Source organism: Hypanus sabinus, chromosome 9 (genome assembly GCF_030144855.1).
Source record: "Hypanus sabinus isolate sHypSab1 chromosome 9, sHypSab1.hap1, whole genome shotgun sequence".
NCBI lineage: Eukaryota > Metazoa > Chordata > Chondrichthyes > Myliobatiformes > Dasyatidae > Hypanus > Hypanus sabinus.
In genome coordinates, this window is record NC_082714.1 from 48,057,883 (window position 1) to 48,082,643 (window position 24,761).

General features: G+C 38.1%; 1 protein-coding gene across 7 annotated transcripts in view; it reads right to left on the reverse strand.

The window, feature by feature from the left end:
- Positions 1-24,761, reverse strand: part of rhbdf1a (rhomboid 5 homolog 1a (Drosophila)) — a 373,026-nt gene that overhangs the window by 59,180 nt on the left and 289,085 nt on the right. For all 7 annotated transcript variants that reach the window (XR_009513976.1, XM_059979627.1, XM_059979628.1 and 4 more), the window contains one exon: positions 8,208-8,418. Coding sequence is in view for 6 of the 7 variants with exons in the window: in XM_059979627.1 (XP_059835610.1) it covers positions 8,208-8,418 (211 nt within the window). In the remaining variant the exon portion in view is untranslated. The remainder of the gene's footprint in view (positions 1-8,207; positions 8,419-24,761) is intronic.

Genomic DNA, 24,761 nt, shown 5'->3' on the forward strand with positions numbered 1-24,761 from the left:
GCTTGGTAGCAGGTACACTTTTGTTGCAGGGGAGGGGGTCATCGTTGCCTTGCTGCCACTTACACGCGGGAGAGGGGACTTCGGGGTTCTCATGTTTAACTGTCGTTTATTCTTTGGGGCACTTCTCTGTTTTCGTGGATGTTTCGCGAAGGAAAAGCATTTCAGGATGTATATTGTATACATTTCTCTGACATTAAATTGAACCTTTGGAGAAAAACAATTAACTGGGGGAGAAAAGAACCTACCTATAGCTTTCTCATCTTCTCTCACTCAAAACTCTCGTCGCCGTAACCTCGAAGAGCTAAATCCTCAAAATCCCTGACTCTAACACTGCCTACTCCAACAATGGCCGCTTTGCTTGCCCATCTTACTTTAATTTGCTCCTGCCAATTAATCCTGGTTACTGATCAGCGGCTAGTCAAAACACCAAACTGCTGTGAGTCAATGCCTTTTACCCAATCGGTGAACGTGAAAGAGCTACGTCTTGTCATGTTTCTGATCCCTAATTGGCCACTGTTCAAATAGTCATTAGTCATATCAATCCACTTTCACTCTCAACATTTTGTAATAAAATAGTTCATGTCAATTAGCACAGCTAAAAAACAGCAGCTAATTCTCTGCAATTAAATGCATTTTTGCACCACTGACATTTAAGTAATAAGTGGTACTGATGCTTGGCATGGGTGTGATTAGGACCAACTTTTCAAATGGTTCCGTTTATTATCAGAGAATGTATACAATGTACAACCTGAAATACTTGTCTTTGCAGACATCCATGAAAAACAGAAGATCCGTAAAAGAATGAATGACAGAAATGCATATCTAATGTGATTTAATTGGCATTGAAGTTTGTTAAAAACTTAAACAATAGATTACGTATCAATTGTTTTCTGTAAAATGTTTATTATTAACAACAAATTGTCACAATGAAAAGTTACCATTTTTAAGATCAGTGCAAGTATTTACACAAATAAAAAACATACAATAAATGGATGCAAATAACACAAAGGAAACCAATCCATCTTTTCCTTTATATTTAGATTCAACTATTCCATGTTTGAATGAAATGCTGATTCACAAGGATCTATTAACTTAAAATAACTTCATTTCCTTCTGGGAGCGAAAAAAAAACGGCAATGCTAAATCAATCTTGTCATTACTCAGCAGCATCACTTGTTTTAGTCCAATAAGTGAACAATATGAAGAAAATGCTAACCAAGTACATCCAAAGAACAATCCAGATTCCAAAAGTAAAACAATCTGCTCAAAATTTGCTGAACAGCCCTTGTAAAAGAATTAGTTAAACCAATCCCAGCTCACTTTGATATGCCTTGCAATGTTAGAATTAAACATTCAAAAATCTACAGAGGAAATCACTAAAACTTGGGAGGCCATTTGTCCCAATGATTAGCTCCTTTCCAAGGAGTCCCAAGCTCTCACTCATGGTTCACCTCAATTATCTACCCAATTCTATTTTGAAAGCTACTATTGAATTTGTTTCCACTAACAGTGGAATACACATTTGATTTGAAAGACTTACTGCTCTTCTTACACCAAATTATTTGTCAGTTACCTAAAAACTGCTCTTCTGGCTTGCTCTGCTGAACTTCATCCTCTCTAATCCAGGTACAATAATCTTTTATTTTCCTCTTCCCTTCACACATGCCTAACCTCTTATTTACAAATATCCAAGGGATTTGACTCAGTCCATGTGGTAGCAAATTCCACATTCTGTTAGAAACAGTTTTTCTTCCCCTGAGTTTCCTACTTCATTTCTTGGCGATGTCCTTATTTGTTTGGCCTCTGAGGGGGAAGAGAACTTCCTACGAAGTTAAAATCTTGTACAGCATTAAAAACTTCCACCAATGGCACCTTACCCTTTTCATTTGACGATAAACACCCAGTCTGCTCATCCTGTCCTGAGACTCTCTCAGTTCTGTGTCATCCTTACAAATCACTTGTGTTCCCCCTCCAGTGCCTCTACACTTTTATAAACAAGGTGGCCAAACTGTACACAGTACTTGAGGAGTGTCTAATCAAAGCTTGAGCCAAGTTCAGCATCCCTGCAGTAATAAAAACCAGTGTTTGGTTTGTTTTAACTTGCACTGCTATTTTTAATCAATTCTCAGATTTTTGCTCCTCTAATCCATTTAGGTTCCCTCTCCCTCCAATCATTTTGTTTGGCTTACGATTTGGAAGCATGCAGGAGAATAAAGAGGACTGCAAGTCTGTTAACGGAGCTAAGTTTTCCAAGTGCTTAAGTGATCGAGGAGCAGACAGACTCTCATGAACATGTAATCACCCCTGGCCTTCTCATTGCCAGCCTCCCCCAGTCTAACGACCCTTTAGACACTACACTGAGATTCATTATGGAAAACAAATGCAGCAGGAGAGTAATTCTATTGTTCATACAGTGCCACAAGATTACATTCTGGATTGAAGTAGTCATTCCAACATGTTGACATACTTGTGGGTGGGAGCTTTCAAATAAACACATCCCAAAGTCCTTCAGTGTCCACTCCCTCTTGTATTCACCAGGCTTGGAGCCCGGGATAGCTTAAAAAAGATAGTATCAATTGGACTGCAATTTTTTTCTCCTAATTGCTGAAACGTTTTTTTAAAACATTAGAAGGCAGACAGGCACACAACTGTCGGAAAATAGATGTGTATTCACAGACGGAGAGGAAATACTATTATAGCCATGCAGTTAAACTACTTAAACTGAACAGCTGGCGAGGCAGAATTAAGCCCAATAAAAGAACAGCATGGAAACTATTAAGAATTTTCCTGTGCACTATAGCTTTGTTTTAAAAATATTATGTATTAATAGGTCATAGAAATAATCAACATGAATTGCTATTATGTAATAATAAAATGGTCACAAAAACAAGATAGCTTGAGGCGCAGAAATGCAAACCTGAGGAAACACCACAACTACCAGTTCTAACACAAAGATTTAGCAAATTCTAAGCTTCAAAAACAGAAGAACTCCCTTAAAATCCTTTTTGTTAACAGAAAGGGTGGGTGATTTGTTTCTGAAAAAAAAATTAACCTACAGAAACAGAAATATAGGAGGTTTTGGCTACATAACCAGCAGTTTAGTATCTTTACAAACACCACTCGACAATCAGCCAAGGATGGCAAAATAAAAAGTAGGGCAAGTGATCAGATGGTTTTAAAAACTGACCGACTGCACTGGACAGGCAAAGACCAGTGTGAATATAGGAGAATTTTTGGGTCAAAGATTCACCACAGCAGCCGAAGATTGGAACTAACTTGGCTTTATGCTTTGAAAGACTCTCAGATGAGCAAGTAGCCTAGTGGTTAGCGCAAAGCCTTACAGTACCAGTGACCTGGGTACAACTCCTGCCACAGTCTGTAAGGAGTTCGCAAGTTTACCCCACGATCACGTATGTTTGCTCCGAGTGCTCCAGTTTCCTCCAACAGTCCAAAGACATATTGGTTGGTAGGTTAATTGGTCATTGCACATTGTCCCGTGGTTAGACTTGAATTAAACTGGGGGATTGCTAGGCAGCATGGATCGAAGGGCCGGAAAGACCTATTCCACTCTATAGCTCAATAAATAAATATGCTAGCCGAAAATGGCCCCATTGAAGCTTACACCACATTGAACAAATTAAACTTGTCTTTGATCTGAAACATTAACTCTGTTTATCTTTGCACAGCTGCTGCTTGATCTGCTGTATTTCTAACATTTTCTGACTTCAATTCAGATTTTGAACATTCGTAGACCTTTTTTTTAAAATTTCCAATCAGCAGCAAAGGGAAAAACACCAACTACATTCAACAAACAGCTAGCATCATAATTTGGGGGTGGGAGCAGAAGGCAACATGAAGATTTCTCTGAAGGGATAAACCAAGATTACTTTACTTTTAACCATGTAGTGATTGAACAATTAACCCAAGTAAAATGTAGACTGTGAACTGCTCTTTAAGACGATGTCATTCACAGTAAACAAAAGAGTCTAGGTAAAAATGTTCAAAATACCATTTTGTCTTGACACAAAATAGGCTGAGAATTGTATAGACTATATAAAGTGTGACTAATTTGCCATAATCCATTTCATGTTCCAACTATGTGTGACACAAAGTTCTCACTTAGACCAAAAGTATAAAGAATGCCTGACAGGGAACAGATCTCTGCTCCTTTGGGTTATTTCTATATAAGCTATGATATGAAATTCCTGAGGGGGAGTGGGCACTTTCACCTGCTCTTCCATACATCAAGAGCATCTGAGAAAAGTAGTTAACACATCACCATATATTACAACTCTGCAACACCTCAATTAAACTGTCAGCAGACAACAAAGCTAAATTACTCAAATTAAAACAGGATGTCTCAGATAGACAGTTCGATTTGTGTAACTTATTTATTTAGAGATACAGAAGACAGTCCAACTAAATGCTGGTCGATATACTGGTCAGAATTCCAGACCAAACTTTCCAATTAGAAAATAGAACCTTCTGCTTGGGAATTCACTCACTTTCCAGCATACAGTAATTTCAAAACCAGAAGGTAGATATCAGTAAAATGCATTGAATCAGCCAGCAGATAGTACACTGTATATCCCTGTTCAACTCTGTCCAATTTATGGTTGCTTGGGAGAAGTTTTGGACTTTATTCAGTGGACTCCACCAAACATTACTGGCTAATGTTGGACAATTCTGGGAGCAATTCCAATCCTTGTAACTCTGTAGGATCGTGGGACCGCACCGAAACTTTGCATTGCAAAACCCTGAACAAATATTACAGGAGCTCTAACTAGTACAAAGCAAATGTTATGCAACGGGAACAATTAAAAATGTAACACTTAAACATTGCCATAAGCAGAAATCAGTTTCAGTGATCGAGGACATGAATGGAATTTACACTAATTTAAATGAGTAAGAACACATAATATGGTTCAACAAACCATGCAAAATCTAGCAGCACAATCCAGAGTTACTCTCAGTGTGCTCTGCTGATACAGTAAATGCAAAATCATAATTTAATGTAATAAGCCAAACATGGAAGGGCAGAGTGCTTAAGAGACTGCACTACTGAAAATTAATAGGATATTTTTTCAGGGCTTTTTTTTAACAAAACAAAATTAATATCATAGAACAAATCCCAACTACATTGTGGGAAAAAAAGTTGCACAGCTTTAATTGTTAATTGTTTTTTTAAGCCAATCACCTTAACTCTGTACTCGCTGGTCATTGTACCTTTGCCTACTAGCCCCAGTATTTCAGAATCTCCAGGAACAGCTTCATCCTCTGCACATAAGATTTCTCAATGGACCATGAACACTACCTCAGTTATTTATTTTTGCTCTCTTTTACACTACTTAATTTAATTTATATATATTATTGCAATTTAGTTTTTTTTAAATTGTGTATGGGAATGTAATGCTGCTGCAAAACATCATATTTCAGAACAAGTACCAGTGATATTCAACCTGATTTTGACACTGCCGATGCCACACCATTTTAGCAACATGGGTTCAATCCTGACCTCAGCTGCAATCTGTGTGCAGTTGGCCCACTCCAGGGTGTTCTGCTTATTACCTGTGCTGGAAGGTTACTTGGCTGCTAGAAATTGCTTCAAGTGTAGGTGAGAGATAGGAAACAATTAGGTGAGTTATTGGGCAGGTGGGAGGGTAGGAGAGTGGCTTAATGGGACTGACGAAATTACTCAGTTGGCACAGACTTCATTGGTTTATCTAAGAAAATCTGAGAAATATGTGATAAAGCTCTTTAACTTACGTATACTGAACACAGTACCCCTCATCCAGTGGCGCTGAAGGCCAGGTCACCTGGTTATTATCACACTCTCTGAACTCACTATATCCAAAATGGGTACCCACACTTAAGACACTGTAATGACTACACTTCAAACATAATTCACAGTACACTAGAAGCTTCAAAGTGCCCTTAAGTTGAAAGACGGTATTTTTTCGCTTCCATAATATACCCATGCAAGAGCTGAATTATTATTTTTGCTATCCTACAATCTCTCTCATCTGCTTTCCCCTCCACGGTTTATATTCATCCCAATTCTCCACACTGGTTATGGATAAGATTCTCTTGTGATATTACTTTAAGGACAAGGTGGGACGGAGGAGGCAGCTATAAAGATTGGGAATGATATCCCAACTTGATCATTCAAACTGCTTTCTGTAGCTTTCAAGATTGACATACTGCATCTAAAAAGCCTTAAAACCTTCAGAGGGTGCCTAATGAATAAAATTGTGCTCAATCTTAAGTGGAGATTGAGAAATAAACTCAACTGTCAATGGATGATTAGGGTTGTCCTTGGGTGACAGGATTCGCCTACGGTGGACAATTCATTAAAAACAACACCTAACCCTTTCCAAGATGATGTTGTTTTGAAGGTGTGGAAAAAATGAACTGATGGCCTCTTTCTTTGCTATAAATTTCCACTTCAGAAAATTTGATACGGATCATTGGTAGTTTTTTTTTAAATACATAAATTGCGGTTGAATTTCAGGCTTCTGATCTTTCTGCTTAAGGTTCACTGCCAGTTTCCTGGTTTCTCTCCACTGTTCATGGAATCTAAATTTGCTGGGATTTACCAGCACACACATTGCAGAGTCTGCTCTGAGATTCTAGACCAAGTTCGATTCAACACAGAATCCACCTGTACATTTACACAGATGATCTATCTGTGGGCATTGGTGTTGAAAGCCAAGAACAAGTAATCTCTTTCCACAACATTGTGCAAACCATTTAACCTACTCTAATGCATCCACTCCCACACATAGCCCTCCATTTAATTATTTCCAATTATTTAAAATTTTTCTTTTTAACTTGTTTGTTTCACTTGAACATTTTTTTCCCATAGCCATTTTAGTAAAATGGAAAAAATGACAGACTATAGCCATTATTACGGGAAGCTTTATCTAAATTACCAATAGATTATGCACAAGGAACACAACACTGAGACCTCATGACTGCATGCAGAATCAGAGAACAGAGGATAATATATCAATAGAAACTAATTAGGCTTTGAATGATTTATTTGCACTTACTCAGTTGAATGCACACTGCCTGATGTACAACTGATCAATACATCACTGACTTTATTCTCACTTGAGATAGCTTACCACTTGGAACACCAAAAAATGTCTCTAGACCCTTAGAAAAGGAAGGGCAAAAATCAATCGTACATCTCCTTAGTGATCACTCCTCAGAGTGATTCCCGGTCAGTGTACATCAGGTCGAGGGATAAAATGGATTCCTCTGACATCTTCCTGAAATTGCTGATCCTTCCATTGTGATAGTCACCCAAATGTTCTAGGCCTTTCCCAGGCAAAGTGGCTGGCTGCAACTTTTCATCCAACATTCAAGTCTACTTGCCATCTGCAACACACACAAAACACTGGAGGAACTCAGCAGGTCAGGCAGGATCAATGGAAAGGAATAAACACCTGATGTTTCGGCCCCAAGACCGACTGTTTATTCATTTCCATACATGCTGCCTGACCTGGTGAGTTGCTCCACCTGTTTGTGTGTGAGGCTTTGGATTTCCAGTATCTCCAGACTTTCTTGCCAGCTGCTGTTCCAATCTGTAGTGAAGTAGCCTAGGCCAACAGCATGGAGACACAGGAGATTGCAGACACTGGAATCCTGAGCAAAAAAAAACAATGACATGCTGGAGGAACACAGCAGGTTGAGCAGCATCTATGAAGGGAAAGGAATTGCTGACACTTCATTTTGAGACCCTGTATCGAGCCCTCCTGATCAACTGCCGAGTTCATCCAGTACACTGCTCGTTACCCTCAATATTGCTCTTTTACTTCTGCTGTAACAAAACTAATGGTCGAGATGTTCAGGAAATGTTAATTGTTATGCCTGGTTAATAGTCTAAAAATGAAACTAAACCAAGCAGCTTCGTGCAACAATCACTAATGAAGACTAAGGTGCAGATTTATTAACTCTGGCAGTGTCCCAGTAACCATCACTGCTCACACAATTAATAATTGAAGATCAGTAGGAATCTTCACTGTTTGACATTTCTGCAGCTGGGCCTGGCTGTCACTTTTATTTGAAAAAGCTTTATCAACCACTGCTTCAATTCAGCAGAACATAAGCCTTAAGCAGAACTAAATATCAAGGTACCTGTTTCTCCATTAACCTTTATCAGCAATAAAATAGATAGTCCAGCGATTGTATCTGGCCCTTACCTTCTGCATGCCAAACTGTGGCCCCACATAGAGAGGAGGGGGGGTTTCAGTGCTGGTGAGTGAGATGTTGTCTTGACTAGGTAATTCCATTTCACGGATGACGTGCGATTTAAGCTTGCCGTACCTCTGGCTGCAGTGGCGAAGGCTCTTCCTCTGCCATTTCTGGGTGGTATCACTATCTTTGCTAACCCCAAACCAGTCAGCTGTACCTCTGTGGAACATAACACTTTTGTGATTATCCAGAACATTATTGGAATTTCATTGATCAAAATACATTACAATTTCTTCTACCTTAACTGGAAATAATACATTATCACAACACTCTTTCATGAGAGGCTATTTAAAAATGTGAAATAATTCATGCCTTTATGCATTATCAATTGCATGATGCATTACGTGATTGCATTTAGCAGACATGCAATAAATCTCTTAAAGCAAACCACCATGGATATTTCTTAAAGGATTCAGTCGTGGATGTTCTTACTTTATCGTGACAGAAATGGCTGCGTACTCAAAGCTGGTAGCACCTTGCCAACACCACTGGGGTTTGGAAATTTCTGGGGATCCTCCAATCCAAACCATGGGGTGATGAGTACAGCTTCCAACTAGTCCATGCAAGCATTTATGTTTAAGTATGCTCTGCTCTTCACTCTTCCACATCCATCAGCAGAACAGCGTCGTATTTTGACTCTCATGTGCTTATTAAATTCCTCTTGAACACACTCCAACCTCTTTGTAGTAGCGAGTTCTCCATTCTCGCTAAGTCAAGAGGGTGTTTCTGGATTCCTTAGTTGATTACTTGAGAGCTATTACAGACTTGATGGCCTCCAGGCCATCTCTTCACCACAAGTCAACTCCCAGTGGATCTCCTCTTACACCATGCACATGCCTCTTGGGGAGATTTAGGGACCAGATTATACTGATAACGCAGAACTTTAATCGTCTCCCATTTCTAGTGAACTGAAGTGCCACACAAGGATGTAGATGATTGCATAAAAGCTTGCATCTCTATGGGGCTGCTGTTCACGGATGAGGTGGCAGTACTGAAAAGACTAATGTAGATGACTATTTATGTAGCTGACGCTTTGTTAAAAGCTCCCATCAACATGGAATGCATTAAATAGTACAACACAAAACGGCATCAACTCTCACAGTGATAGAGTTCAAGTTCTTGCTGCATTCGAAGGGATGGAATTGCACAGAAGAGGCTACATGGCCAAACTATATTAATGATTGGAATCCTGCTATCCATAAATATTTAGAGGATTAATTTTCCTGCATGACTGTTAGGAAAATAACAATGCTTTGCACTCTTGTGAACCATGCTTGATTCATCAGTGAAGTGCAAGTTGACATTCCTCATTACAGATTGGAATGAACTGGATACAGAGGTCAGAAACAGGGAAGCCGTTGCTATGCTATGATACAAATCTGCTGGAACTCAGCATCTGAGGAAAAAGCACATTTGCCAATGCTTCCTTAGTGAAGTTGAATTTACAATAGTCTTCCCATTACATGCCGTAACTCTACCAGATAAAACAAATGCAGCACTGAACTCAAGGGCAGGGGTTAGCACAATGCTTTATAGTACCAGCAACCTGGGTTCAATTCCCACCACAGGCTGCAAGGAGGTTGGATGCTCCCCCGTGACTATGTGGGTTTCCTCTGGGTGCCCTGGTTTCCTCTCACAGTGCAAAGTTGTACCAGTTGGTAGGTTAATTGGTCATTGTAAATTGTCCTGTGATTAGGCTAGGACCCGATCAGTGGTTGCTGGGCAGCATGGTTCGAAAGGGCTAGAAGGGCCTATTCTGTGCTGCATCTCAATGAAATAAAACTGTCCAAAGTCTTTCAATTCTTTCCTTTTCACATCCTCCATGACAGAAAATTACAGAAAACTCAGGAAAATATTTCTAAAAGTATTTAAGGTAAATGTAGCTTGCCAATGATATTCCAATGAATCTTATTCCAAAAGAACCAATGTCCCTCATTAATTTTAATAACTTCCTATAACCCCAATAAGTGCCCCTTGGTGCCCATTTCACACAACCGTTAGTGAGTCTGCCCAGTAACCTTATGTCATTGGCGAGCAAGAAAACTCATCTTCAATGTAGCAAGGCTTTCACAAGGGTTCATTAAAACATTGAAACATTTTACATCATATCACGTTAGGAGATATCAAGAAAGACAACCAAAAGAGAAAAGATAATTACATTAAGCAAGCAGTAAAGCTCTTGGTCAGGTGGCAGAGAGGAGATACGACTATACCTTGGGCAAGGTGTTGTACCTACTTAGCCTCCCGTCCCCCATCCCCGGGTTAATGGTCACACGAAGCCATCGCAGCAGGTAGAGGATGGTCATATCACAAATCCTGGTTCTACGACCTCTGATGCCAGGGAGACGATCTCTGAAGTGTATTGACAATGGCTGGGGTCACCCGTTTTGCAAAGACACTGCCCAGAGGTGGCAAATGGCAAGTTACTTCCACAGAAATATTTGCCAAGAACATGACCGCGATTGCCTACGTCGTCCGACATGGCACATAACGATGGTAAAACCTCTTTGCCCTGGAGCTTGCTCACCATTGAAAAACATTATGCCTGATCAGACTGTAAACTTCAACTCCTACCTACCATAATCTTTAACCCTCTTGCTTATCGAGCATTTGTCTACCTCTGCCTCAAAAATATTTCAGGGTTTTATCCCACTGCTTTGAGAAAGAATTCCAAAAATTATGGACACCTAAAAAATTGTAACTCATCTCCACTTTAAATGGGTGGCCTAGTGGCCTCGTTCTAGATTCCTCCACAAAAGAAAGCATTACCTCAGGATCTTGAGTGCCTTCTGTCTCTTCTGCAGATACAAGCCTATCATATCCAACCATTCCTTACACGAGGAATTACCAACTGCAACTGTTAGCCTTCCCACCTATTCACTGTCTTAGTTACAAAGGTGGCTAGATCTAGCGGGGGATGGAATTCTTGTGCTTATAAACTTAGCTGCTCAAGGTACACAGATGATTGATAGAGGGTATTATCAAAATATTAAAAGAGTTCTCACTTGCTTTGATCACGAGCTCTTCAGGCTTGATTAAATGAAACAGACAGCAACTCCAAGGAAGTTCAATCTCCACACAACTTTCTCACCCTCCAGACATTAGTTTGTTCTGGCACCAGCAGCAATGGGAAAAAAGAATGCTCCCTGATACAATTTTAAATTTGAAACACGATTTGGGCAACTAATGAAATCTGTTACGACGATGTATGAAGTGGTAAACTGTACATTCGAACTGTCTCTACTTGTTGAGCAACATGTTTGTGCTTGCCTCTTAACTGAAGCACACTTACATTTTGTTTTGGAAGTTCCTTTCAGAGTAAATCAGAAGTATCACCTATCTTTAAAAGAGTACAATGGCACTCTTTGAGAAGAGAGAAGGTGCTTCCTTTTGAGAACTACTTGTGCATAGAAATACTCATTTAATTTGTTGGTTGCACAGCTGAGTGATCTGACCCGTATCATAGAATTCTACAAAAACAGTATTATAAAATGATTCAATTCACTGATATTCAAATAACCGACCCTTTAAAAAGCCTAATATTTGTCTATGAAGGTGCCAACTTGCGGATCAGTTTTGGCACAAAACTAGTGCTCATGTGTTTACCTTCAGTGCTTAAAAAAAAGTAATTCACTGAACTGAGTTAACTTTCATCCCAATCCTAAATCTGTCAGTTGAACGAACTGCATTGTTAGTCACAGATAATAATTCATCTTGGGTAGATTATTGGTCACAAAACTGCTGCTCATTAATGATGGAGGTGAAGCATTGCTCAGCACAGGGTGGCGGTTAGGTTCAGCGGGGTTTCAGCCCGAAACATCCACTGTTCTCTTTTCCATAGATGCTGACATGGCCAGCTGAGTTCCTCCAGCATTTTGTGTGTGTTGCTCGAATTTCCAGCATCTGCAGATTTTCTGTGGTTTGTGTGATTGAACCACAGGACAGTTTCTTGTCAGTTTACATAGGCAAAATGTTTAAACTGTTTTTGAACTCTCTTAAAAACTATAATTTTTGCATTTTTGACAGATGCACGAGTAATTGCCAACTATCTCAAAAGTCGGCGACAGGTTTATTGGCTACTGTAACTTGTCCCTGCTGAAGGTAGTGGGAGAACTGAATACAAGAGTGATAAGAGAAAGAGTAGATTACTGGGAACTTGGAAGAAAATGGTATTGGTAGATTGATCCAAAAGTGGCAGTAATCTGTTAGCTCCCCTCTTGTTATGGCAGGAGTGATACTTCTCTCTGCCTTGTTAGTGAGAGACAGCCTGTGGGATATTGAAGTGTTGGGATAAACAGTGTCTTTTCTGATGGACTCAAGGTTGTGGTTTCTTTATGAGCTTTGCTATTTCACGGCAGGTGGTGGGACACTGATGCTTTTGCTGAGGCGTGGGGGCAGTCAAAGCTTTGCTGCTGCTTGTGTGTGGGGGGGCGGTTTTGGTGTTTTATCAATTTTTCTCTTGGTGCTTTCCTTCTGTTTCATGGATGTCTGCGAAGAGTAAGAATTCCAGGTTGTATGCTGTATAAATTCTGATATTAAATTAAATGCCAAACTATTCCCTTGTTTTTCTTAAATCCAAAATATATGATATTCAGAATAAAACATATCTAAATGAATAAATACTGTCCAGTGGTGAAAGAACCCTACATTCCGGGCCCTTGCAGTAGCTGCACCAAGCTTCAGTGCATCCCTCAGCAAGTACTTCTGCAGCCTTAAACATGTCTGGAGATATCTCATTGTGCAAATTTAGGGGCAGACCTAAGGAGGTCTTTCCACTCTTGATGTCCATCATTGCGTGTGTCCTGGGGAACAGCCCAGAAGTGACAGAGTCCTCGGTGACGCAGCTGCCCAAAGTGAACCTTGACATGAGCCCTGGCGTCTTCCTCCACAGACTCTTTCAGAACCCAGTCTGCAAAGTAGTGAGCGAGCATCTTGTCTCCACTACACTCCTCTTGGGGGCCCTCTGCAGTGGGAGTGATGTTCTGAGCTAGCAGGAAGGACTTGACTGGGAAGGTCCCTCTCATCACCAGCCAAACAAGGTATTGGTGCCCACTAGTGAGATCGGGTGATCAAGATGGTCTGGGCAGTCTGATCAATGAACCACCAGTGTCCATTGAAAACTTCTCCTGCAGTGTCTGCAGGGCATTCTGTGCTGACCAATGGCTGTTGGACGTTTTTGGTCAGGAAGAACTTTTCCACAAAGGTCAGGTAGTGCAGCAACAACCAGCTGACTGGGAAGTTACACAGCATCGAGGCCAGAGCCACCCTTTGCAGCACAAGAGACAGAAGGTACCTCGGTAATAGCAGGACTTGGTGCCTATGTAGTTTGGTTCTGTACACAGCCTGATACAGCCACACATGAAAGTGGTCATCGGGACAGAGATGACATTGGGTACATTTTAGTTGTACAATGGATACATTAAGTAGTTTCCTTCTATGCCTAAATATTAAAAGAACGCTAAATATTTGGGAGGGAAGAGATTGGGAGCAGGAGCACACTGCTGTCAACATTATCTTTGTTGGGGGACGTAGGATCGAGACATGGAAATCCAGCTCTCCCGTAAAAAACCAGTAAAATAATGTTTAAGTGAAGAAAAGTTAGTAAATATTTTTTTAAAAATTACTTATAAACTACTTACGATTGTCTTAAGATATGTCTCCTAAACAGAAGCAGAAGAAAACTACTACTTTGAAGACAACAGAAGTTGGAAAAGAATCAAGGACGGCCGCCATCAAAGAGCCTCGGGCTCAAGTGCATTTTACCTCCAGCGATACAGAACAGGAAACTGCGGCAACATCAACCATCTCCAAAAAAAGAGCAACAGGAATTGTGCATGCGTGAAGGAAGGGGCATGCGCAAACACGAGCAACCCAAACTACAAATCCCAGCTACGAACGGAACTGAAAGTGAAAGTGAATATGAGGTGGAATCAGATTCTCTGGATAAATCAGATGAAGATGAAGAGACAAATAAAGAAGAGCAACAAGAAGAGGTTGGAGGTGTTGTTGGAGACATAAAAAAAATCTTTGGTGAAAATAATGCATGAATTAAAACATTAAAAGTAATAAAAAAGATTAAAAATTTGAAGATTATGTTTGATAAAATGATGAAAAGACAGGACAAAATGGACAAGAAAATTAAAAACTTGGAAGAAACAATGGGAGACACCATTGATAGAGTGAATAAAATGGAAGATAATATTTCTGCCTGGACATCAGAAGGAAAATGGTTGTTGGAAAAAGTGGATGTACTTGAAATTTTTAGCAGAAGAAATAATATTAAGATTGTTGGACTTAATGAAGGTATAGAGGGAGAGGATCCAATAAATTTTTTTCAAATAATGGATTCCGGAAATTTTGGAAATGGAAGAAGGAACCCAGTTAATTGAAATTGAAAGGGCTCACAGAGCCTTAAGATCAAGGCCTCAAGTTGATCAAAATCCACGATCAATCTTGATAAAATGTTTAAGATATCAAGATAAAGAAAAGATCCTGAAGGCAGCTGCCCAACGTGCCAGAAAGAGAAACGGGCCATTGATGATAGAAGGGAAAACAGTTCTTTTCTATCCTAATATAAGTTATGACCTTTTGAAGAGAAAGAAGGGATTTAACCCAGCGAAAAAAGTTTTATAGGAAAAAGGTTATAAATTTATATTGCACCACCCGGCAACCCTGATAATTTTTTTGGATGACGGAAAAAGAAGATTTTTTACTGATTATCGGGATGCAGAAGAATTTGCACATGAACTCCCAAATATTTGCTAATCACAGCCAAAGATTTAAAAGTGAAACGGATTAAAGATGAAGACAGGGAGAGTGAATGGAGTTGATGGATGTTTAAGGACAGAGAATATTTAAATATATTCTTAATTATATGATACAGGGGGAGAAAGGTAAAAATTTGAGAAATATTAATCAAGTGTAGTGATATTATTTTTTCTTCTCTTATATATACTTTTTCATGTTATGGGGGAGTTGCGGGAACTTTGGATCGATTGCTACGGGATTTACGTCTGTAATCATGGCGATTGCCATGACCCGTACAACGGAGGGGGGTAATGTTGTGTTTTTTTATTCACAACATTAGTTGGGGGGGGTATTTTGTTTTTTTTTTCTTTATAATCTATTTTTCTTTAATCTTTCTTTCTTTGCCTGGACAATCTGGGGGGGGTGGGGGGGAGACGACACATAGCAACACGGAGAATTTTAAAAAGAATCCCCAAGATACTACGAAAGTTGAAAAGTTAGGTATTACTGTAGACTGGAGTAACCCTGTTAAAAATAATGACTAATTTACTGAATTTTTAAAGTTTTAATGTTAACGGGCTTAATGGACCGGTGAAAAGGAAAAGAATTTTAACACACATTAAGAAAATGAAAATGGATATAGCTTTTTTTTTACAAGAAACACACTTAACAGAGATAGAACATCAGAAATTAAAGAGAGATTGAGTCGGAAATATTATTGCAGCTTCATTTAATTCAAAGGCGAGGGGAGTTGCAATTTTGGTTAATAAAACTTTACCAATTAAAATACAAAATGTATTAATTGATTCTGCGGGGAGATATGTAATTATACATTGTCAAATTTTTTCAGAACTATGGACTCTTATGAATATTTATGCACCAAATGAAAACTATGTAAAATTTATGCAAGAGGCCTTTTTGAATTTGGCTAACGCACATGACAAAATATTAATAGGTGGAGATTTTAATTTTTGTCTAGACCCAGTTTTAGATAGATCCACAAAGGTTGTTACAAAATCAAAAGTAGCAAAATTAACTTTATCATTGATGAAAGATTTAAATTTGATTGATATATGGAGAAGAATTAATCCAAAAGAAAGAGATTACTCATTTTATTCAAATAGACATAGCACTTATTCAAGGATAGATTCTTTCCTATTATCAACGAATATTCAAGACAGAGTGAAAAATATGGAATATAAAGCAAGAATATTTTCAGATCATTCCCCCTTGACAATGACAATGATAATGATGGATAAAGAGGAATCGATTTACAGATGGAGATTTAATTCAGTATTATTAAAATATCAAGATTTTTGTGATTTCATTAAAAAGCAGATTCAGTTTTTTTAGATACAAATTTACATTCAGTTGATGATAAATTTATAGTATGGGAAGCAATGAAGGCATATTTGAGAGGCCAGATAATAAGTTATACTTCTAAAATTAAGAAGGAATAATACATGGTAGAAATAGATCAATTGGAAAAAGAGATTACAAAATTAGAAAAAGAATCTCAAAGATAAATGACAGAAGAAAAACAAAGACAACTTATTAATAAGAAGCTACAATATAATACACTTCAGACATACCAAACAGAAAAAGCAATTATGAGAACTAAACAGAGATATTATGAACTAGGTGAAAGATCACACAAGATTCTTGCTTGGCAGTTAAAAACGGACCAGATTTCCAAAACGATAAATGCAATTAGAACAAGTGTAAATAAAATTACTTATAAACCTTTAGAAATGAAACTTCTAAGAATTTTAATTCTGAATTGTATCAATCAGAATCACAAAATGATAATGTCGCAATAGAAAGGTTTTTAATCACAAATACTCTTCCGAAATTGAATTCGGAAGAACAGAAAGGGATTAGATATGCCTTTTACATTAAAAGAGGTTGAAGAAGCTTCAGGATCACTTCAGAGTAATAAATTCCAAGGAGAGGATGGTTTTCCGCCCGAATTTTATAAAAAGTTTAAAGATTTACTAATTCCTCCTTTTATGGAGTTAATATACCAAGTGGAAAGAACGCATAAACTTCCAGAATCTTTTTCTACGGCTATTTTAATAGTATTGCCAAAAAAAGACAGAGATCTTTTAAAGCCAATATCATATAGACCTATTTCTTTGTTGAACACGGACTATAAAATAATAGCAAAGGCTTTATCTAATAGATTATCTAAATACTTACCAAAATTAATACATATGGATCAAACAGGATTTATCAAAAATAGACAATCGGCAGATAATGTAACTCGGTTGCTTAGCATAATTCATTTGGCACAAAAGAGGGAGGAAATGAGTGTGGCAGTTGCCTTAGATGCAGAAAAAGCATTTGATAGATTGGAATGGGATTTTTTATTTAAGGTATTGGAAAAATATGGATTAGGAGTATCTTTTATAAAATGGATTAAAACCATAAATACTAATCCCAAAGCTAAAGTAGTGACAAATGGTCAAATTTCAACATCATTTCAGTTAACAAGGTCAATTAGACAAGGTTGTCCATTATCACCTGCTTTATTTGTGTTGGCGATAGAACCATTAGCTGAATTAATTAGAATGGACCCAGATATTATGGGTTCAGAGTTAGCCAGGAGGAATACAAGATTAATTTATTTGCTGACAATGTTTTGCTTTATTTAACAAACCCATTGTATTTGCTGCGTAAATTATCTTCTAGATTGGAAGAATATGGGAAAATATCAGGCTACAAAATAAATAGGGATAAAAATGAAATTCTACCTCTTACTAAAGGAGATTATAGTCAATGTCGACTAATAACAATTTAGATGGCCGATAAATGGTATAAAATATTTAGGTATAAGAGATGATAATGATATAAAGAATTTATATAAATTAAATTATTTACCATTATTGAAAAAAATTAAAGACGATCTTGATAAATGGATTGCATTACCAATAACATTAGTAGGCAGAGTAAATGCTGTAAAAATGAATATATTCCCTAGATTACAATATTTATTCCAAACACTACCAACACAATTACCTCAGAAGTTTTTTCAAGAGTTAAATAAATATGTGAGGAAATTCCTTTGGAAAGGTAAGATGTCAAGAATATCGTTGGAAAAATTGACATGGAAATTTGACCTAGGAGGGTTACAATTACCAAATTTTAAGAATTATTACAAAGCAAATCAACTTAGATTTATTGCATCTTTTTCTTGATGAAGATAAACAGGCATGGATTAGAATAGAATTAGATAAAATAGGAGAAAATATACCAGAAGATTTTATATATAAGTGGGAATCTAAATGGATACGGGAAAAGAAAGAATCTCCTATATTAAAACATTTGATTGATTTATGGGATGATAAATGTTGACGATGAGATAAAGAAATCTTTATTAGCAAAGAGACCTTTAATTCAAAATAAACTTATTCCTTTTACAATGGATAACCAACTTTTATATAATTGGTTTCAAAAAGGGATTAGATATATAGGAGATTATTTTGAGGGAGGTATATTAATGACATTTGATCAATTAAAGAATAAATACAAGATATCAAACAACACTCTTTTTTGTTATTTCCAATTAAGGGCTTATTAAGAGATAAATTAGGTCAAACAATGTTATTGCCGAAACCTAATAAAATAGAAACTTTAATTCAAAAAGGAAAAATTAAAAAAAAATTATTTCTTGAATGTATAGTTTGATTCAAAAACAGGCAATTAAACAAGAAATTCATAACTCAAGACAAAAATGGGAAAGTGATTTGAATATTAAAATTGAAGAAACAAGTTGGTCAAGACTATGTCTTGACAGTATGACAAATACAACAAATGTCCGGTTAAGATTAGTGCAATATAATTTTTACATCAATTATATATTACACCACAAAAAATAAATAAATTAAACCCAAATTTATCTGATCAATGTTTCCGATGTAATCAAGAAATTGGTACTTTCTTACACTCTACTTGGTCTTGTTTTAAAATTCAACCTTTTTGGACAAATTTAAGAGTTTTACTGGAACAAATTATTGGAACACAACTTCCACATAATCCAACATTATTTTTACTAGGCGATATTGAAGGGATAAAACCGAAATCCAAACTGAATAAATATCAGAAAGAATTCATAAAAATTGCATTGGCAGTAGCCAAAAAGGCTATTGCAGATACTTGGAAATCGGATTCATACTTAAGTATAGATCATTGGAAGAATGAAATTTTCAGCTGCCTTCCACTTGAAAAAAATTACTTATAATTTAAGAGATAAGTATGAAATATTTCTGAAAATTTGGCACCCCTATTTACAAAAGATAGGATTAAATATATAGGTGCTCTGAAGATGAAATAATTGGTTATTTGGGGAAATAAATAAATATACTAAAGCTATTATGAACTCCGTGGAGCATGTGGGGATCTTCCAATGTCCAGGCATTCTTTCTTTCTTTTTTCTTCTCTCTTTTTTTCTCTTTCTACAGGGATATGTTAGGGGGGAGGGGTTAAGGGGAGGGGGGAAGGGTTGATAATTTTTTTTCCTTCTGTAACTATTTGAAAATTCAATAAAAAAAATTTATATAAAAAAATTAAAAAAAAAACAAAAAACATTATCCTTGTTACTGTGGCCAACATCCCATACCAAGAACAACCCAAACCCTTTCCATCATCTATGAAGCTGTCTGATTAAGTACTTGTCTGGAACGTTGCAGCTTCACCAACATTCAAGCACCTTCCAATGCAAACAACCCATTTCGTTGGCACACCATCCCTATCAATAATATTCATTCCTTGAACCATCATCGAATTGTCGCTGCAATATGCATCATCTACAAAATGCATTACACACACACCCAGGCTACCCTGACAGCACCTCCCAAACCCATAAGCTTTGCTACCAAGACAGACTAGACAAGGGCCCAAACACATGGAACACCACCTGCAGGTTCCAATCTCAACAGGGAAATCTATCAGCAGCCTGTCTGTGCTTAATACTAATACTCCGTGCCTAATAGCACCTTCACTTAGAGGACTATGGTGATGCTGCATTACCTTCACAAGAGGAATTAGAGATAAGTAATAAATTTCTCGCCTTGTCCAAATCCCACAAATCAAGTTTGAGAAAAAAAAACTTATTTCAGGACAGGGTGCTAGCCAATCAGCAAGCCTAAAAGGACGCTCCTTTAGAGGAGGAGGAATTTCTTTAGCCATAGGGAGGTTAATTTATGGAATTCATGCCACAAACAGCTATTGAGGCCAAGTCATTGGATATATATTGGGCATACTAGTGCCCATGAAGAACATGATGAGCTGCTTCAACAAATTATGGCCCCATGGTATGCACATCTGCTGTGATTAAGTGCTTTGAGAAGTTGGTCGTGGCTAGAATGAACTCTGCCTAAGCAAGGACCTGGATCCACTGCAATTTGCCGATCACCACAATAGGTCTGCAGCGGAAGTGATCTCACTGGCTTGCACTCAGCCTTGGATCACACCTGGATGAAAGTGATACCTTTGTCAGGCTGCTGTTTATCGATTACAACTCAGCAATCAACAGTCATATCCTAGGTTCTAAATAACAGGCTCCAAAACCTGAGTTTCTGTACCTCCCGCTGCAACCAGATACTTGACTTCCGCAATGGTAGACCCTCAAAGGATTGCAAACAATCAACACTGGCACACCTCTAGTGCAAAGCCCACTGCTCTATTCTCTCTACAGACGTGCCTGTGGGGCTAGGGACAGTTCCAATGCAATCTACAAATTTGCCAATGACATAACTTTCATTGGCAGAATTTCAGATGGTGGTAAGGACGTGCACAGGAGCAAAGTAAATCAGCTGGCTGAGTGGTTTCAGCAATAATCTTGCACTCTACACAAGACCAAGGAATCGATTGTGGACTTCAGAAGGGGAAGTCAAGGGAACACACTCCAGTCCTTATTAAGAGATCAGAAGTGGGAAGTGTACTTGAGTAATATTATAAATATATTACTTGATTAAACATTCTTTGTTATTTGCATAAATCATTATGGGTTATGTTAAAAGTACACAAATGGCATAAGCATTATGCTATGAAGTCACATTTACCCATCACGCTAAAAGTAAACTCATGGGCACTTGCCTCCCCAGCATCAAGGACACCTTCAAAAGACGATGCTTCAAAAAGGTGGCATCTATCATTGAGGGCACCCCATTACCCAGGGCATGTACTTTTCTCATTGTCACCAAAGAGGAGGTACAGCAGCCTGAAGACATACACTGAACATTTCAGCAATAGCTTCTTTCCCTCCGCCATCCAATTTCTGAATGGACAATGAACCATTGAACATTACCTCAGTATTTGCCATCTTTTTGCTCTACTTATTTAATTTTTCATACACATGCAGTATATATACACAGACTATATATATCCTCACCATCTATGACATGTCCATTTCTCATTATCACAATCGGTGTGGTAGTCGGAGCCTGGAGACCCACTCTCAATGATTCCTCTCCACCATCAGATTTCTAAGCAGTCCATGAACACCAGCTTTTTTTTTGGACTATTCATTTATCTTTGTATTGTTATATATATATATATATATATATATATATATATATATATGTCTTTACACTGTACTGCTGCTGCATCACAACAGATTTCACATCATATGAGACAGTGATAATTAACCTGATTCTAATTTTCTCCTCCCAGACAATTCAGCCAAAGAGGACGCTCCCAGGAACATGAAGGAAATGCCATCAGATCACTGGCTTCCTGTCATTTTGCGATGCATACACAAGACATACATTGGCACTCGATAGAATAACTGTTTTCTCGCACACTACCACAAATGGAAACTATGTTGATTTTTAAATGCCCGTGTGAAGGTGCCACACAGGGCAGACAGCCCTGTAATCAGCACCTATGCCTGAACCTGAAAAATAATTCAAGGTTTATTCATTTAACCCACAGTTTATTCACTTGAGAAAATACATGCAAAGTCACAGGATTTATGGAGCATATTTAAGATTTGCCTCACCACAAACTATCTTTCTAGACATTATAATAAATAGATGAATATACACAGTACCATTCTATAATTATTCAATATGTAATCGCTTGTGTTTCTGGAAATGCCTTCATAAAGAACCTGATTACATTGTATGTGATGGCTAAGGGAGCAAAATTTACGGGCAGTAATACAGAAAAGGTTTAGATTCAGTTTCCATTAACCAGCTTCATCCATGCGAGAGAGGAAATACTATTAAGGTGTGAAGAAGAATTACTTGACCCACATCAAAGCAACTGTCCCGTCAACCTGCCTTCAAAGTTATGCCAGAATTCAGAGCTGGATATGTGAAGCAATAAACCAAAGGCAAAATAGCGAGCCAGTTTGCATGCCTTCAGTCAGGAACAAAACCTGTGTGCAAACTACAAGGAGGAAAGGAGAAAGTTTGGATGTGATGACTTCTGTGGTTGAATTGTTTGTTTGCTGGAAACTGTAGATTCCTATTTGGTAACTGAGTGAACTAAGGCTTTTGAGCATTGCACAATGACTTATACTACTAGAATAAGATCTGCTGAAGGAACTCGGCGGGTTGAGTAACGTCAGCATTGTGAGGAAAAGAAATAGAAATCTGTCTTGAACTGCAGTAACTTCAGATAGATGCTAATGTTTACATAAGAAAGCAGTTGGATGTGGTCCAAACCAGAGCGACATCAACAATAAAACTAATGTGGATCCAGTGTTCCAGGCTCAGAGATAGAAATAATATACGTCTGACTTTGCAAACAGCAAACACAAGATGCCCTTCAGAATAGGCAGTTGTATCAGATCGCCTGTCATGCCCACACTGCATTGGTCACACATCTGCCCAGCTTTGTCCCAACACTACTGAACATCTGGAAGTGAACGATGAAAGAGTAAGGGGCAAAACTGTTCCAGTACAAAGTCCGCATTCCAACATCTGCCCCATCACATTAGCTGAGCAACAACTTTTATGAAAATGAATCCAAAGTACAAAAAGTAGCCCACCAGAATTGCAACTTGCTGTTTAAATCTGTGGACTAAACCTCTAATCAATGGCCAAACACAACTTATCACTTCAATCACACGTAAGTATGTCAAAATTAAATATTTGCCATTCCATTACTTAAGCAATGATGCGAAAGTTCTTTTGAAAAGATTAAGTGAAGGGCTGAAGCAGTCACAAAGGAAGCTTCAACCTCGAATCTCAGAATTATCTACTTCAGCATGTCTAGTGGGAGGGCTGTACCTTATCGGCAGCAAAAGAGAGTGGTTGGTAACCTTCATATGCAAGGCTTTTCCCTGTGATGTACATTGGATGCTACCATTACTTATCCTACTACAAGCTTTGCATTTGAAGGCAACCACCTGTCTTTCACTGACAGTCAGGTAATTACATTTGGCAATCAGATACAAGGATGTGGTTTAATGGTTCCTAATCCCTGATGGGCACTACATGCCAGGGCACCTTCTTTCTGCTGAAAGCTGAAGGATCTTGTATATTCTGGCCACAGGAATAGGATCTGAGAGGAGAAAGGGGTGCCAAAGGACCTAAATGGTCTTGTGCAGTGGCCAGGGAGGTGAAGTGGCTTTGGACTGCTTCTGTTAGGTATCAGTGCTTAGGAGGGATAATTAGGAATTTGGTAGGTGGGACTGAAGGCAGGTGGTGAGGAGGGTGAGAAATCTGGAAAATCAGCAATAAGGAAACAGTACAAAGGCTGATCCAACCCCAAATAAACTCACTTACCTGGCAGGTGTTTGAGATGCACAATATTTGGGGGGAGGGTCGTCAATGCCCCAAAGAGTACCCAAGAGTGGTTAATTCCTCATAGAAAGTTTATCCTTATTTCCAATTAATGCACATTGCAACTTATTTCTTTTAAACTACCTCAAAGCTGTATAATTGCATGATACAATTAGAAAATCATCATAATAACCATTAAATGACTTGAACCAGCCTTATTAGGTTACTGCAGCAATATTAACCTGAAAGGAAAGAAAAGACCCGAAGGCAAAGGTCAGATAATGCTCCAGGGGCTCTGTGCTGGGACTGGCTCATACTGCACATACATATCATTCAGTCAAATATTTAAAATAATAACTATTATAATTAAATAGCAATTAAACTATCATATTTCAATGAGGAAATGACAAACATGAATAAATAAATAGGTAGAAAGGCAGTCACACTGCTAACTAAACATAGAACACAAAAGGTTATACATTTGAACCATTAAAGAGAGAAAAATTTGGTTTTCACATTCAGCGAATGAATCTGACATTTCTCAATAAACATTAAGTAAACAGATCTAGTTCACAGTACCTGCTCAATATTAGGGAAGGCATGCCCGTTCAATAAAGATGTCATGACTCGTTCAAGTTCTTGAGTTGCTTAAGAAGCTTAAGCCACTGAGAGTTAACTTTACGCCAGATATTCTCCCAGATGATTCCTAATTACAATACCCTTTATTTCCCCCCAAAAAAAGTTAAGCCACTCTCTATCCCAGTTGTTCCAGTATGATTCTTCAACTAGACATTGCGTATAAGCATGTATGACGTTTGAGGGCGCAGCTATGAAAAAGCTGGCCTCTAGGTTTGCAGAGAGCAAAACGTGTGTAAAGAGGCAAACCTCGCCTGGCAAGTCTCATGATTCTGACTTGCATGCCACAGATTTTTGTGGTAAAAACAAAGAGCCATTTAACCTGCTCATCTGTGCTTTCAAACACAGGTGGCAAAGAGCTGAATTAGACATTTGGCTAATAATATG